Source organism: Populus nigra, chromosome 7 (genome assembly GCF_951802175.1).
Source record: "Populus nigra chromosome 7, ddPopNigr1.1, whole genome shotgun sequence".
NCBI lineage: Eukaryota > Viridiplantae > Streptophyta > Magnoliopsida > Malpighiales > Salicaceae > Populus > Populus nigra.
Window position 1 is genome coordinate 3,885,276 of NC_084858.1, and position 16,516 is coordinate 3,901,791.

General features: G+C 33.7%; 5 protein-coding genes across 7 annotated transcripts; 2 read left to right on the forward strand and 3 right to left on the reverse strand.

Annotated features, from left to right (window-relative positions):
- Positions 1 to 3,521: 3,521 nt before the first annotated feature.
- Positions 3,522 to 5,109, reverse strand: LOC133699390 (uncharacterized). Its single transcript, XM_062122621.1, has 2 exons — positions 3,929 to 5,109; positions 3,522 to 3,843 (listed from the first exon to the last, which is right to left on the reverse strand). The coding sequence occupies exons 1-2, from the start codon at positions 4,364 to 4,366 to the stop codon at positions 3,658 to 3,660; spliced, it is 624 nt and encodes a 207-aa protein (XP_061978605.1). The 5' UTR covers positions 4,367 to 5,109; the 3' UTR covers positions 3,522 to 3,657.
- Positions 5,110 to 5,246: 137 nt separating this feature from the next.
- On the reverse strand, positions 5,247 to 6,017 carry LOC133699090 (stress-response A/B barrel domain-containing protein At5g22580-like). The gene is made up of 2 exons (XM_062122227.1): positions 5,756 to 6,017; positions 5,247 to 5,666 (listed from the first exon to the last, which is right to left on the reverse strand). Exons 1-2 carry the CDS (start codon positions 5,872 to 5,874, stop codon positions 5,468 to 5,470), a joined length of 318 nt encoding a protein of 105 aa, XP_061978211.1. The 5' UTR covers positions 5,875 to 6,017; the 3' UTR covers positions 5,247 to 5,467.
- Positions 6,018 to 9,476: 3,459 nt separating this feature from the next.
- Positions 9,477 to 10,229, forward strand: LOC133699193 (18.1 kDa class I heat shock protein-like). Its single transcript, XM_062122348.1, has one exon. It carries the CDS (start codon positions 9,588 to 9,590, stop codon positions 10,065 to 10,067), a length of 480 nt encoding a protein of 159 aa, XP_061978332.1. The 5' UTR covers positions 9,477 to 9,587; the 3' UTR covers positions 10,068 to 10,229.
- A 1,194-nt stretch (positions 10,230 to 11,423) lies between these two features.
- LOC133698707 (17.3 kDa class I heat shock protein-like) lies at positions 11,424 to 14,293 on the forward strand. 3 transcript variants are annotated; one of them, XR_009843182.1, is made up of 3 exons: positions 11,424 to 11,965; positions 12,651 to 12,962; positions 13,040 to 14,293. XR_009843182.1 is itself a non-coding variant. In XM_062121736.1 (2 exons), exons 1-2 carry the CDS (start codon positions 11,585 to 11,587, stop codon positions 12,583 to 12,585), a joined length of 393 nt encoding a protein of 130 aa, XP_061977720.1. In that variant the 5' UTR covers positions 11,429 to 11,584; the 3' UTR covers positions 12,586 to 14,293. The 3 variants fall into 3 exon arrangements, 2 of the variants coding, with proteins under 2 accessions (XP_061977720.1, XP_061977719.1); XM_062121736.1 differs by having other exon boundaries at positions 11,429 to 11,965; positions 12,574 to 14,293; XM_062121735.1 differs by lacking the exons at positions 12,651 to 12,962; positions 13,040 to 14,293 and having other exon boundaries at positions 11,438 to 12,320.
- On the reverse strand, positions 12,703 to 14,224 carry LOC133698706 (UPF0481 protein At3g47200-like). Its single transcript, XM_062121734.1, has one exon. It carries the CDS (start codon positions 14,222 to 14,224, stop codon positions 12,845 to 12,847), a length of 1,380 nt encoding a protein of 459 aa, XP_061977718.1. The 3' UTR covers positions 12,703 to 12,844.
- Positions 14,294 to 16,516: the final 2,223 nt, after the last annotated feature.

Below are 16,516 nucleotides of genomic sequence, written 5' to 3' on the forward strand. Positions count from 1 at the left end.
ACATTAAAAAAAAAAAACAAAAAGGGGTGGGGGGCATGAACTTAAAATATGCTTTCTTGAATTGTAACTTTGGGTGCTTGCATATATAATCATTAAGAGCATGCTTTCTGCCATTCTGGCAAGGAAAACTTTTACCGAATAGAGCGCCGGTCAATCCATGACATGGCACTTACTGTTGGTTCAAGTCATAACTCTATCAACCGTAGAACTGAAGACCACACCGCCTATCTTTGGGCAATTGGCAGGCATTTTCTCTCTCTCGAGAACCACTCGTATTTCCTAGATCAAAGGCCATCCACTTTAATGCTGTAAGTGCATTGATTGGCTTCCCTAGTATTGTTAGAGCATCTGCAAAGAAGAAGCTAAATGGATAATTAAAAATAAAAAATTAATATTTTAATTTTTCTTTATTTGTTTTTTATACTTAAAGAGAAAAGTCAAACAAAATATTAAAATGCTTTTTCTTTCCTACAAAAACTATTTCTATATATCTCTTAAAAGAGCCAAAACTAATAAAGTGGGGTCAACAAAAAAATAAGCCAATTAAATCTAGTCATGTGGAAAAAAAATAACATCAAAATTATTAAAAAAAATAAAACACTTATTTATTCTATTCTAATAGAATTGGCTTTTCAAATGGCTTTTTTCCATTGGAACATACATGGTAAGAAAAACTATATTTATACTATTCAAAATGCTATTTTATCAATTTGCCTCTTTAAAATAGCTTTTTTCATTGGAGATGCTCTTACAATGCAGTACGATGCCCTTTCTTGAGACTTACAGTTGATCACTCTCGTAAATGATGCCGTATGTTTTTTTTTAAAAAATTAATTAACTAGCAAAATAATTTATTTAAAAATAGAACTGTACTCTTAGTCTGGAATGTAAGGTCGGGCGGAAAAAACTGAAAAACTAATTAAATCAAGAAAAAAAAAATAATTGAAAAAACTAAAATATAAAATTTTTTATTAAACTAATTAGAATATTTAAAAAACCAACCGATTTGGTTTGGTATTGGTTTAATAAGCCTGAAAACGAACCAAACCGAGCTAAAAAAACCGAGTCGGACCAAAAAAACCAAGCCAAACCAAAACTAAACCCATTGAAAATTACAAAAAAAAACCCCAAAAAACAATATAGTTTTTGGTTTTTAATATAAAATAACCGAACCGAACCGAAACCAAATCGAAAATAACTTGGTTGGGTTTCGGTTTTCATCATAAAATAATCGAAATAAAACTAGTCAATTTAAAACGGTTTCAATATTTTTTAAAAATTAATTTAATTATTATTTTAAATAAAAATTAAACTCAATCGAAAATAACTAGAAACTCCTTGGCAGGCAAAAGCCCGTGTTCTTTAATTTATTTGATTGAAAACTTAAGAGCAGGGAGGCCCTTTTTTCTTCGACAGGTGGGCTTTGAACCTATTATTTGTTGGGAGAATGGCTAACTAAATCGAAGAATTCAAGTGCAGGGAGGCTAGCTAGCTAGTCCAGATTAGAGCAGTATTGGGCCCATGGAATGCTACATATTATTCTTTCCACGAAAACGATGGTCGTTTATTGGTTAATATTACTCTGTTAGTAAAACGATCTGGCGTTGCTCTGGGAACAAATATTATTTTCTTTCCTTTTCATTTTCTTATATAATTAATTCGTAGGAAGATTGTTTTGCAAGTTATATTGTTTTCAGATCAGTAATATTTCATTATTCAAAATATATTTTTATTTGGATTTACTTGAGAGTTTTTATCTGTTCAATTTTTTTTTTCCAAGATGACTCAAATTAATACAGAAAAAACATTAGGGTTTAGTTTATAATTCATGTTTTAATACATTATATATAAAAGAACCATATCATTTGCAAATTAATCAGAAAAGCCATAAATAAAATAAAATCCTTCAGATAAAAACATGGTAAATACGCTGCTATATATCTTGTGATATCTCCGGAGAGGATAGCAGGAATGGATAAATATTGTTGGCGAAAGATCAACAAACAAGTCCATGCATCACTACATGCCTCTCATGTCTTTCAAATTATTGCCCCCAGCAAGATATTGCTCAGTCACTCTTAAGTATCATTCATCTATGCAAGGTGCAGAGAGGGCTGCTCTGCTCGCATATGTACGCAAGGTTGTTAATTCTATTTCGTTTCGTTTGAAATGGTCGAAACGTTTCATATCAATTTAAAAAACGGAACAAAACGGAACAAATTTCATCTCATTTTAAATCTCGGTCTGTTCCAGATTTTTTGACTAAATTCCACCCGGAACGTTCCTGTTTCATTCCACATGTTCCGTTCCGCTCTTGAAAAGCCATTGAATCAAATTTAATTAATTAAACCACTCAATTATAAAAAAGTTCTTTTTCATTACAATTTTCAACAACAATGATATTAATAATAATATTGAAAATTATTATTACTATTTTCATTAACAATGATATTAATTTTTTAAAATTAGATTTATCACTAATATATATGATTTATATTCATGTTGTTTTTTTCATGTCTATACTTTGTAGGAATTTGAGCAAAACAAAGAATGCTTTAGATTCTATTAGTCTTGATAACATTAACCTAACTTTATATTTAAAATATTTGTGTTAAAACATTTTACTTTCATAATATTTTGATATTTTGTTTAAGTTGAATTACTTTAAGTTAAAGATCTATTTAATTTTGACTATTTAGAAATATTTTAAATTTTAAAATTATATTTGTTTGGTATTATGTTTGTATTGCATAATTTATAATTAATTTATCTTGAATTTGAATTATGTTTGTTGAATATATATATATGAACAATACAACCCCGAAACAATATACCAAAACACTTTAAAACTAAAACATTTCATTTCAATTAAAAAAATAAAATACTTATCAAAACAGAATTGACAACCTTGCGCAGCACTATACCATGCGGTTGCATTTGCGTAAGAGTCAGACACAGATCTAAACATATCTGTGCATATATGCTTGAGGTATTTTCTATGCACAGTTTAAGGTTGGTTTCTTTTTGTTGGATGGATTAATTTCAAGTTGCTCTTTCGATAGTTCTGACAGCACCAGGCACCAGCTTAATCATGACTAATGTTGTTTTGGCAACTTGTGCATGTGTGCCATTGCAAGTTGCACCTACAGCCATTTTTGACGCTTGGGGCCAGCTACAGGGTCTGTATCTTTATCACTGCGGTCACTTTATCACTAAGCATGACTTTAATGTTGGATTTGCTACATCATTAGTCATCTTCTTTTCTTCCAGTCACCTCCTGAATTGAATTTTATCTTAAGCTGGTTCCCCTTGTCCGTTTCGTGATGCCCCATCTAGAACTATGCATTCATGGGAAATGCCATGATTAGGCGCAATGTAAACTTGAGAGAGGAAGGGTATGGAGAGGCAGGTAGATCTTTATTACAACAGGAATGTGAAAAGAACTCAAGAACAGGTTTGTACAGTTTTTAAGTCATCTTGCATCAAGAAGGACAAAGAGAGGAAGTGCAGATAAGAGGATATTGACAATAGGCTTAGTTGATCCTGCCATTGAAATTACCTTGTCTTCTGCGAAATCAACATTAAAACCATTAAAAACTGGATGAACAAGAAAACAGACTAAAATATCAATTATTCGAGAGATCATAGACGATGAAACTAACTACAATCTTGAGGGTGGCATACGCACTCCAACCCAATGCCACAATTTCCATTAGTTTTTTGGCACTCATTACAGATATATGGCACATGATCAGGAATGCCAAATGATATCCTTGTACCCAATTCATGCCCCTTGTAGTCATCATCTTTTGAAGTACTTCTATACTCCTGACTGTAACGTGATCAGTTTAATTCTTTTGGATGAAAAGTCTTGCCAAGATTTTCAAGGTCATTAACAAGTAAGCAGGAATAATAAGGGGCTTCAAGATTTTTCCCTTGAGTTCAAGCAGAACCTGCACATGGATTCAATTGACTGCATGTTAGACATAAATGATGGCATGGGAGAGTTACTATTTAAGCAGTTGAAGAGAAGAAGCGTATTGGGCTGTGGAGGAGTATGAAAACCAGAAGATAAAAGTGAAGGAGAGATATAGTGCCTTGAAGAAGAACAAGAAGAGTGAGGAATGGTTAGTGTTTTGCTTGCATAATTAATGGAAGAGGCTGGAAAAAGACCAAGAGAGGTTCTAAAGTACAGTTTCTGAGATCTGCATAGGATCATGTGGTTTAATGGGGATGTAGCAGTTGAATTTGGACTGAAGAAGGGAGTCTGAATTTGAAATTTTCCACGAAATCTAGAATGTATGCATTTTCTCAATGGTGAGGGTGACAAGAAGAACATGATATAAGCACTTAGAGTTTCTTGCATTTTCTTTTCTTTTCTTCTTTTCTGGTTAATCTTTGGATCAATGATGAACAGGTGAAGAAATATTCAAGAAGTCCTGTTCTTCATGACTAGATGAAAGCAGATTACTTAGAATCCACTTCTATTCATGATCAAGGATAAAGAAACAAAACAGGAGAGAATCTACTTTTATTCTCGCAATGAATCTTATTTCCCGTGTTTTTGTTTTAATCCCTAGGTGGAAACTGGCATGGCACCTTCGATAAAAAAAGAAAAAACATTCTTTCACCAAATGTTTTTCATAGGTTCCATCTTTTCTTTGCCTTTTCTTCCCTTTTTATGGAATTTGAAATGTCACAAGGGCCCTTTTTACTTCCTGCAATTCCTATTTTCCAGTGAAAGGTTGCCTTTGCCATATCCTCTATTTAGATTCTGTTCATCTCTTTGTTCTCACCATTCTAGTAGCTTATGATATGTGAGTATGTGACTGATGGGTCATTAGCCCACATGCTGGTTAATTCTCATTGTGCTAGTGCATTTTCTCAAATACAGCAGAGCTTGAGCCAATATAAATTCTGGATTAGGAAATATTAATTTGAGAATAGAGTAAGGAAAAAGTAGTCATAGAATAATTTTAATCTGTCCTTTGTTTTGTTTGTTTACATTTTTCTTTTTGGAACTCCTTGTGCCATCTGAGAAGAATAGTTGAGCTAGGCAGACAGTGCTGTTAACAAGGGTGATGGGACATTCAAGATGAAGGCTAATCCAATCTTTGATGGATCATTGATTACGTTACATGAGGTTTTGCAACAAAGTAAAAAAAGAAGTAATTTTATCACCTTTCGACTAACAGGTGTAAGATTCAGCAGTGAAAAGTGAAAGAAAATGATCATGGGCATGTAAATTTCACAGTAGGGAAACCTGTCTATTCATCAGAAAGATGATCAAAAAGCAAGATGACCATAGAACATTTCCACGATATAGAAGTTGAAAATTCACAAGAGTGAGCTAGAGGAAATAGCCACTAAAAATTATACAAAGCAAACACATAATGATTTCACACTTTATAGCACACATACAAGTACCAGTTTCTTGCCTTTTATCACCATGAGATGATGTTTTAGATCATGCAGCTGGCTTAACACGAACATATGGGAAACAAAGCACCGCAATTTTCTCAATAGCTGCTGAGAATGTAGCAGAATATTCAACATGGTTAGGATGGCTCTGAAATGCAGCATAGTCTTCCTTCTTGTCGAATGTCATGGAGAAGGAATGAGTAAAGCCTTGAGTAAGCATCTCTGGACCTTCAGTATCTTGCCCCCTGTCAAGACCAAAAGGCAACATATATTATTGCTTGAATTGACTAACAAGTTATAGAAGCTAAGGGCTTAATAAAAATAATAGACTCACCATTCAAAGGACTTGACAAGATCAACCTCTGAAACCAGCTTCTCCATCCCTTTTATAATTTCCTCGATCACAACACCTTCCTTAAACTTAACAACCACCAAGTGCTTGATCTCTCCCATGGCTCCTGCACCAAATGCCCCAACCAAAACCTAGAATATATACACACAAATATTATTCATGTGTCAAATTCCAGTCTTGTCAGTCCAGTACTGTCAAACCCCAAGACGCCTTTTCACCACTAGGGTTAGCAAAACATCAGGACCCTTTCTTGGATAGCATATGCAGCTTAACATGTATAAAAAGTACAATAAATGCATGGCCTATTGACCCACTATTCAGCAATTGCTTTCCTCCACCTCACAGCAAAAATTGTCCAGTTTCCATTGTCTTGACCCTTAGCTTTTGCACATGAATGGGGTCCTTGATGTTTAGTGCCATGTATCTTGCTTGAAATTTGAAAATCTTAGTGTGATCGTTACTTTTTTCCACAGACATGATCATCACACATGACAGGCCTTCTGCTCTCTTTGTTTTTGATGTGTGTGGAATAATTTTGGAGTGGAGAGTACTTTTGTTTTGACACTACTCCTTTCCTCACTGAAATTTAAGCATACAATTGTTATTGCTGAACTTTCCTCCATGTCCTTCCCCGTGTGCTCCTTTCTTGGACTTAATAAATGGATGCCATATCCCTTCTTATCTTTAAGGAATCTTCATTTAAGCCCTTCACAAAAAAGGGGAAGTTGTAAGGTTACTACCATGCAGATCATTTCACTCCCAAAAACACACATGAAGATCATGATTTTGGACATTTCAGTTTCATGCACATTGCAAAAGCATGGTTAGCGACTGCCCAACAAATAAAACAGCCTATTTCATTTATGATTTTGTCCGTTGAAACCGTGTTTTTAAAGAAATTAATTTTTTTTATATTTTTAGATTATTTTAATTTGAAGATATTAAAAATAATTTTTAAAAAATAAAAAAATATTATTTAAATATATTTCCGAGCTAAATAAACTTTAAACCGCAATCACCATCATACTTTCAAACACCTCTCACACACAGTCGATTCAAAGGATTTGTTTTAGATTCTCAGCCAAGCAATGATCAACAAGCTTCAACAAAGGTTTTTCATACTTTTTTCACATGTTGTTTCAAATCTGAACATTGATAAGCAGTTCTCTTAGTTTGAGGTTGGAGTTGCCGGTTAAATCACAGACATTGGACTATCCAAACAAGCAATCTTCTTTAATTATTGAGAAAGCATGCCCACATGAAGATCTTGACATTAGCTAGCTTAATAGCCATTATAGAAAGCTATTGACAAGAAATGCTGGACATTACCTTTGCTAATGATCCAAGCTAACCTGGCAATGTGATCATGATTAATTACATTAAATTTTTTACCTTAAATTATTCGATGTCTTAGTGCGCGCTTGGTAACTAAAAAGAAAATATTTTTTAATTGAAAATATATTAAAAACAATTTATTTATTTTTTTTATTTGTTTTTTACATCAATTTAATATTTTCCTAAAAAAAAATAGTTTGAAAATGAAAACAAACACTCTTAACTATAAGCTTCTTGGTTGCAGATTGGTTAATTAATAACATATTCCTGAACCGGGTGGTAAATTCCTAATTAATCAATTAATCACGAGACTGCATCCTCTTAAACTAATCAAATTAAGCTATTGGCATGAGTACCTATGAATATGATGTCAACAGAAAAATTAGTCTTCAAAGAAATACAACTACGAAACACTCCATGAAAGGTAGATTAAGGTAGCTGATCAACGAGTCACGGTAGAAGTTATTAGACGGCGTTATATATATCTTTTCATTAAAGCTCTTAGTGATGGAACTGAGTTCCACAACTCTTTCCTATTTTTTATTTTTTATTATTGAACCATCTAATTAGAGTTTTCATGTAGCATAAACAAACAATTGGAGGCTTATGACCGAATACGAGATTTATACTGATGTATAAATTTTTAGTCCTTTAAATTTTGTACATCGCTAAGCTCATTGTTAACAGGTGTGACAACAAATCAAATTCATACCCAAATAAACTTGGCATATAACCAAATCCAAGACTAATGTACTGAGAGAATTGCTAGACACATGTCCAAGTGGACTTGGACGCAACCAAGCCTAAAGACGATAGGTCTAGCAGTTCGATAGATCCATGTCCAATTAGACTAGGCATGCAACCAATTCTAATGGTGTTGGTCTAGCAGTTCACCAAACCTATATCTACTTGGACTCAACATGATACTGAGCTTACAGGACACCACCATATACACCGGCAGCTAATGCCATTTTCAAACTATATTGCCCTTGATTAATCATATTTTGGGGATGATCGTAATAGTGATAGAAGTCATTTTTAAAATATATTTTTTATTTAAAAATATATTAAAATAATAGTTTTTAAAAAATCTAAAAAATAATAAAGTGGTGGTTCAATTGATACGCCAAACAACCCCTTCAACATATGAAGAACTTCACTCTATAAAGAGGTATGATGAGCAAAATTTTTTTTTATAACAATGAAGACATTTAGGAAGTTGTAATTTAGTTTTGGTACATCTATTCTAATTATTTGTTATTGAAGTGTAGAGTTCTTTTAAAAAATATTTTTTAATTAAAAATATATTGAAATAATATTTTATTTATTTATTCCCTCAGTGCAATAAAAATTAATCATCTAAGAAATTAAAGATTTACCTTGTTTTATCCCGAGTTCATTGCTTTGAATGATATTCGGTGTACTAAAATTCAGGGAATTACAAAAATACATGATGTATCTTGCGAATTCCAAACCCACAGTTAAAGTTCCGGGGACTAGAAATTCGTTTGGAGGTGTTTTGTAGTGGATCATGATGGTATGAATCATAGTACTCTACCTGCAAAACCCACTTCAAATGTTGTAATCAGATATTTAGTTTTGAAAAATTAAGTTGATTTTTAATGGCATTTATGTCTTTATAAAATATTTTTTATTCAAGAATTGTTCACACGAAGAGATAAATACAAGAATAAAAAAGAGTGAAGAAAAATAGAAATGAAACATTATTTTCAGCATAGGTAAAAATATTTTTATTATTTTTTATGGATTTGGTTGCCATTTTATTCTTTTCTTTGTTTCTATTTTTTATTTCAAATTTAAAATCAAGGTAAATAAAAATAAAAAATGATTTTTCAAAATTAGATAAAAACATTTTTATTATTTTTTATGGATTGATATATGATTTTCTCCTTCTTTTTATTTTTATCCCCCTTCTTAAAATAGACCATATAATAGCTTTTGATATATTTACCTTTAAGTGCTCTAAACATTAAATTTTATTTTCCTAATTCATGTGTTTAACCGGTTTTGCAGGAACTTCCTAATTAGAAATTAAAATTTTTGTTTTTTTTTAAATAAACCCATCCTGGAGTAAAAATTTATGTCTATGAAAAAAGAAAATCGAAAATTAAAGATGAAAAAGAAAAATTAAAACCGTAAAGGGCCTGTAAGCAAAATAGGAGAAAAATAGGCCCGAGCCCATTAAAAATCAAAGCCCATTAAACACCAAGTCCATTTTAATTTTCAATTCACAGGCAGAAGGATTCAGGAATTTACGAGAAAGTTCGTCAATCTTCCTCAATCAGCGTCCAACTTCGTCATCCAGAATACACTAGATGTCTCCTCTTACTTCTTATAAATACAAAGCATGTCCCGTCTCTTGTACAACATCAAGGAAAAAAAGCACAAGAAGCAATCAAAATAACAGTATCAGCCCATCAAAGTAAGCAAACGAGTGATTTTGTGAAGAAGAAGAAGGATGGCAATGATTCCGAGCTTCTTTAACAACCGCCGAGGCGGCAGCATCTTCGACTCATTCTCCGCATTCGACATTTGGGATCCACTCAAAGAGTTCCCTTTCACTTCCGCCTCAAATTCTCTCATCTCTCGTGAAAATTCAGCCTTTGTCAACACCCGCATTGATTGGAAAGAGACACCAGAAGCCCATGTCTTCAAGGCAGATCTTCCAGGGCTTAAAAAAGAGGAAGTGAAGGTCGAAATTGAAGATGACAGGGTGCTTCAGATTAGCGGAGAAAGGAATGTGGAGAAGGAAGACAAGAACGATACATGGCATAGGGTGGAGCGAAGCAGTGGCAAGTTCTTCAGGAGGTTTAGGCTGCCTGAGAATGCAAAAATGGATCAGGTCAAGGCTTCTATGGAAAACGGAGTTCTTACCGTGACTGTGCCTAAAGAAGAGATCAAGAAACCTGATGTCAAGGCTATTCAAATTACTGGTTGAACGAGAGAATACCTCTTTTGAGAATTGTGTGTCTTTGTTGTTCTTGTGTGCTCTTTTACAAGTAGTTGAAAGGTTTGGTCTCCTCGTCAGTATGCAGAGAGGAGTAATGTAATCAAAAGTTTTGCTAATAAATTTTCTTGTGTCTTTCTCGGTTGCTTGTAATTTTGTGCGTATCTTGCCTTTTGATGTTCCCTTCCCTCCCTTTGTAAATCTCTTTGAGGCGTAAGAATTAGAAGGATGCATTCAGAACATAAATTGTTCATCATATCGAGTATATTTTGAATTTCCTAGCTAGAATAATCTGGAGATGGAACTCGGTTTCTTGCAGCATCTCGTTTCTCCGCCCCATGCTTGCTCGTCCATGATACTGTGGTGAGATAATGACCATCGATCATATTGTTGATAATAGATGGATGAAGTGACAACGATACTTTATACAGATCCAGCCGTCCAAAAGATCATGGTAACCACTAGATTTCAAGTACGCAACATTGAAGTTATTGAATTTCCCAGGATAATAAAGAGCTGGGAATTTTCAGTCAATGACCATTAGTTTTTAAGTTTTGAGCTGCTCAGCATAACATCGAAGCTATTATCCAACTAGTTCCTTGTTTTTAATCTGGAGTGTTGGTTATATATTTGAAAATATATTAAAATAATATTTTTTTATATTAATATATCAAAATTATAAAAAAATTATTTAAACAAGTAAAAATTATCACAATATTCAATGAATTTTAATGCTGTAAATAATCGGTCATTTTTATTTATACAAAGTTCTGATTAAAAGTATAATAGATAGTTTTCAACTTTTACACGTGATAAATAGATAAATAAATAGAGGACGAAATTATTTATTTTCTAGCACTCAATTAAGAGCGTTTCAAATTCATGGACCATTAAGTTGATATTTAATGGCATTTTCCCACCTATAATATTCTTAATTCAAGAACCTATCTAAGTACTTTCCAATTAGATGTCTATACATTAAATTCTTATTTTCATGATTTATGTCTTTTATTCATTTACAAGACCTTTCCGTGTATTAAAAGTTTGTCTAGTATAAGGGATAATTTTTAAAAATTTTTTTATTTGAAAATACATTAAAATAATATTTTTAAAATACTTTTAAAATATAAAAATAAGCTGAAAATCTTTCAAGGAAAAAAAAACAATGATAACAGTAGACTGGCCCATGAGAAAAATAGGAAAACAATGGCTTCAGCCCATTAAAAAATCAAACTCAATTGAATATCAAATCCACACATTTTAAATTCACAACCGAGGACTCAGGAATTTACGAGAAAGTTCTTCAATCTTATCTGATGTTGGTTGGACCCAGAATCTTCCTGGTTCAGCGTACTACTCGATCGTCCAGAACATACCAGATGCCACCTTTACTTATAAATACCTGACCTGTCCCATCTCTAGCACGAAAAAATCGAGAACAAGAAGAAGCAATCAAAACATTAGCAGCAAGTAAACGAAGATTAATTCTCTGAAAAAAGAAGTAAAAGATGGCAACGATTCCAAGCTTCTTTTACAACCGACGAGCCAACAGCATTTTCGACCCAGTCTCTGCATTCGATGTTTGGGATCCACTCAAAGACTTCCCTTTCACTTCCCCTAATTCACTCATCTCTCGTGAAAACTCAGCCTTTGTCAACACCCGCATTGATTGGAAAGAGACCCCAGAAGCCCATGTATTCGAGGCAGATCTTCCGGGGCTTAAAAAAGAGGAAGTGAAGGTTGAAATCGGAGATGACAGATTGCTTCAGATTAGCGGAGAGAGTAATGTGGAGAAGGAAGACAAGAACGATACATGGCATCGTGTGGAGCGTAGCTGTGGCAAGTTCTTGAGGAGGTTCAGGCTGCCTGAGAATGCGAAAACAGATGAGGTAAAGGCTTCTATGGAGAATGGGGTTCTTACTGTCACTGTGCCTAAAGAGGATGTCAAGAAACCTGATATCAAGGCTATTGAAATCTCTGGCCGAATGACATGATTAATACCTTCTAAAAAAAAAATTGAAATGGCGCGATATAAAGCATGTTAACTTTATTTTTTTCCCCCCTGTTCTAATAGAATCAAATTCAACTAGATACTAGCAGAGATTATTAAAGGTTACAAGCTCACTATCAATCACTGCAGCAATCTGTAGATCAATTCTGTTGATGGTTTAAATCATTATTTTCCCTCATTAACTATGATGCTCGCAAAATCATTGCGTTGGTAGACTTTTTGTTTCTTAACAATGTGTCAATGGGATCTTTGAACAAGTAGCTTCTCTGTATTCATTTCACATTCTGCACGTCCTGGTTTTTATTTAGTTCATTATGGAATCGAGAATGAAATGGATGCAAAAATTGATGAAAACCATCTGAACTAAAGTTCAGTTTAATATGTGTTAATTACAAACCAATTAAATGGCATCTCTTACAGAATAAGCAATTCGAGTTGTTGTCTATTTTATATGTCTCGCAGTCCTGACCAGAACCTGGATGGCAGGAATGTATATAGATCACTCATTGCAACAAAGTTACCGAGTCTTCATCTATTCACTGCCTTTTCCTTTGCCAAATTAGGCGCAGAAAAATGATTCTGAGCAAGCAAAAGCCTAATGTACAACTGCCATCATAAGCTTCATGAAAACTATCATTACTTGGGACTGCAGACTACAGGGTTTTGGTAAGACAGCAAAGAGTTGCAAGGAGAACGGTTTTTCATCGCTCAGTGCATTCCGCTTATACAATTTGCAAGATAGAACAGCAGAATGTAATTATTGTTTAGGAGGACGGAAATATCCATAGAAAGCAAAGAAGGCCTGTATCATAGTGAGGATGAGTAGAACAACTGCAGCTAAAGCTGATATGAAGGACCATGTGGTGTCAAAATAAGTATGCTTGAACTCTGCCCATCTAACTTGCCATTTGTTGCTGCAGTGCTCGTTGACATCCTCAAACACTTTTGACAGGTAACTCCACTGAATATCAAAAGTAACATCCTTGCCAATATTATTGAAGAAACTAGCAACTTCCTCGTTGGCTCCGAAGGAATTCTCAACTATTTTGTAATCACATAAGAACCCCGCATCACTAGGGGTGTTGATGAGGCAGCCCATGAAGGTAACATAACTTGTAATGTGGTTTGAGCAATGGTTATAGCATTGTTCAAATGCAACACAATTGAGGATGACAGATGTAATGAAATCATCTATTGTTAAAAGTGGGATTTCAAGGACTCCATTGCTGAATTCGATGTCCAAGAAGCTGTCAGTCTCCCTTGGCTTGAACTTTATTCCAGCTTGATGAAGCTTCTTGGCAGAATGAATCAATTGAAGGAATGGACTGATCTTTCTAGGCACTTCTTGGGACGAAGCTGGGATGATAGTCGAGCGAAACAAATCTAGTAAATGCTCCCCCCTAATGTCTTTATACCTTCTTAGGACTTCAGGAGGTCTTTCAGCAGCATGATCAAAGAATTTCAAGGCAAGTTCCGTCAGGGATGAAACATTTTGTTTTCTTGAAGATAAGATTGAGGTCTCGAACAGAGTTTCAAGAACAAAGAAGGGAATTTGGTTCTCTAACTTGAGAAGATCACGCATGATAACGAAAAACATCAGTGTCATATTGAATATAGGGTCATCAATATCTCTTTGCACTATCCCTCCAATGATGCAGAAGAGCTCAATAATGAAACACCCATCAAGCACCATCATCTCAATTAATTCTTGTCTGCTACATTCAATAGTCTCAGAGTAACAATCTCTTATCTTCTCCTCAATCGGTGCTATGGCTTTGAAGAAGTCGTTGATTCCAATACCATGTTGCTGTGTTCGAGCAAGAATACCGCCAAGAAACCGCCATTTGTGTTCTTCGATCATCTTGAGGTGCACTTTGCCATAGTGGTAAGGACCAATGGAGACAATATGGGGATGATAGGCCTTCTCGTTAATCTCGACGAGGCTTTGAGGCACTCTAAAGATGCAGCAAGAGCTCTTGCCGGCGGATTTTTTTAACAATTTTGGCAATAGCTTAGTCTTTTTTTCTACTGATTTTAGCCATTGCCTGTCTGCCTCCGTGATGCTAGTGACATGATCATCAGAGGTTTCTGCATTTTCCTGGCTTTGGTCTCCGATGAGCCTTAATTCTGTTTCCATGTATTTCTTCAGAGAATTTCAGCAGATTCTAAACACAATTCACATAATAATCTTATTCAGACTCTAAAATCCCCCTAGGAATTTCTTCGATAGGAAGAAACCTGGAACAAAAAAAGAAACAGATGAAGCTCAAAGTTTTGAGTAGTAGAGAATTTTTTTTTGACACGGCACAGATTATATAATATAAACTCGAATTATAAAATTATAAAATTATAAGTAAAATATTTTAACTAATTATACATTGACAATCTCAATCAAGTAGTAAATAATAATATAACATAATTAAAATAAAAATGAAATAAACAATATATATAAATGTCCAAACATCTTAAAATATATAATTCAAATAAAAATTTATATATGGTTTAAATAACTTAAAAATACAATATAATACTATTATATCCATAAAATTTCATTAACTAAAATTAACAAACCTAAAATTTTGATCATTTCAGCATCATTACAATATTTTTCATTATCGTTTTCATCTTCTTTTACCATTAAAAAAAACTGTCCTTTTGCTTTCTCTGATCAATTAATTAAATTTAATTAGAAGAAGAGACAAGCCAGTTTAGTATTGAATCATCATATTCAGCAGACAACACTCAAATATGCTTAAAATTTGATTTCATTATAATTGAATGAAAGAATGATTAAATCAAAGAATAATCTCTCTCGCAGTTCCACGGTACTCTCATGCACTAATGCGATCCCCTCTCAAATTAAAGTGGAACTAGTTGAAGTTGAAGGGTCAAATATAGCTGGAAGCACGCATTTCCTTCCATTAACACCATGAGCATTATAGCTAGCACCAGTTGTAGAGTCCATTAACAAATCCCCAGCATAACCAGGATACGCACCCTTACCATAGACCCCAGGACACTCAGAACGAGAAGATTGCAACACTCACTCTCAGCCCCCTCAACTAGAGCTCAGAAAAATCCACAGTTTCAAAATCCAAACCTCTCTCTTTCCTAATAAGTTCCAGCAATACGGAGTGATAGCATATGCTAAGTGATTGCATGATTTATTAATATGTAGCAAGTTGTAATTAGCCCTCCTAATCTTGAGAATTAAATTAACGAGTCTTGTTTCAAAAACTAATTATCTAGTTTCTTAACCAGTGTTGACAGCCCTTCATTTAATATTATTTTTTTTTCATAAAATGTCTTCTTTTCTATCGAACTTTCCATAATATCTACTTATTTTTTTTCATTTCTCTATGAAAAAACAAAAAAAATGGAAAAGAACATAAAACGGACAAAGAGGGCTAAATAATTAGTTTTTGAAACAAGAATGATTATTTAATGCATTACAGAATACTTAAAGATTGAATGGAGGGGAGGGGTTGTACTAACTAATTATGAAACGGAGGGTCCTTTTCTTTTGATACAGAGCAGGAATGATTAAATAGGAAAATATAGATCTACCGTCTACGATCTCTACTGCGGGTAGTCCAAAACAGAAAAGAAAATCACATGAAATACCTTCTCGACTCCGTCTCTTTCTCGTGATCTCTCACTTTTTAGCAGCGGCTGGTGTTAGTCTGCTCGGGTTGAGAATTTGAGATTTAACAAAGAGAAAAGAGGAGACTGGGGGTGAAGTGTCGGGGACTCAGGGAATGAAGTCAGCAAAATGACAAATTTTTTAACTTTTACCTGAGTTTTTAACTCAATTTCATATGATATGTGTAAAGATATCAAAGGCTCTAGTCCCGCCACATGTCAAAAGATTAGAGAATGAAACGGTTAGAATGCTGTTAGTAGTTGTTAGTCTTGTTTGTCAGTTAAGAGAATTAGTTAGTATTGTTTAGTGAAGAATAGATAACGTGAATAAGCTTCTTACTGTAGCAATATATAAACTGATGTCAAATAAGGGAACAATATTCACTTAATAAAACAGTGAATCAAAAACAGAATTTCTTCTTCCTCTCTGTTTAACAGAATCCTTCTCTGCTTTTCTTCATCTCTCTCTATTTCTCTTTTCTGTGTAAATCTTACTATCCTAACAATATGTACATCTACAGTAAAATCATACAATTTTACAAGTCACTTTATATTTTAACAACCATAAAACTTTGTATAAATCAAAATGACCGATTATTTATAGCATTAAAAATACATTGAATATTATGATAATTTTTACTTTTTAAAAATAATTTTTTTATAATAATGAGAGAATGCCTATTGAATATTCTGTGTCTGTAAGAATTGTTCTTCTTGTGTTTTTCTAAGTGGTTCGAAGTTCTCTGTTACTGTCAGTGTGCACAAATTAAGGATTCAATCTATTATG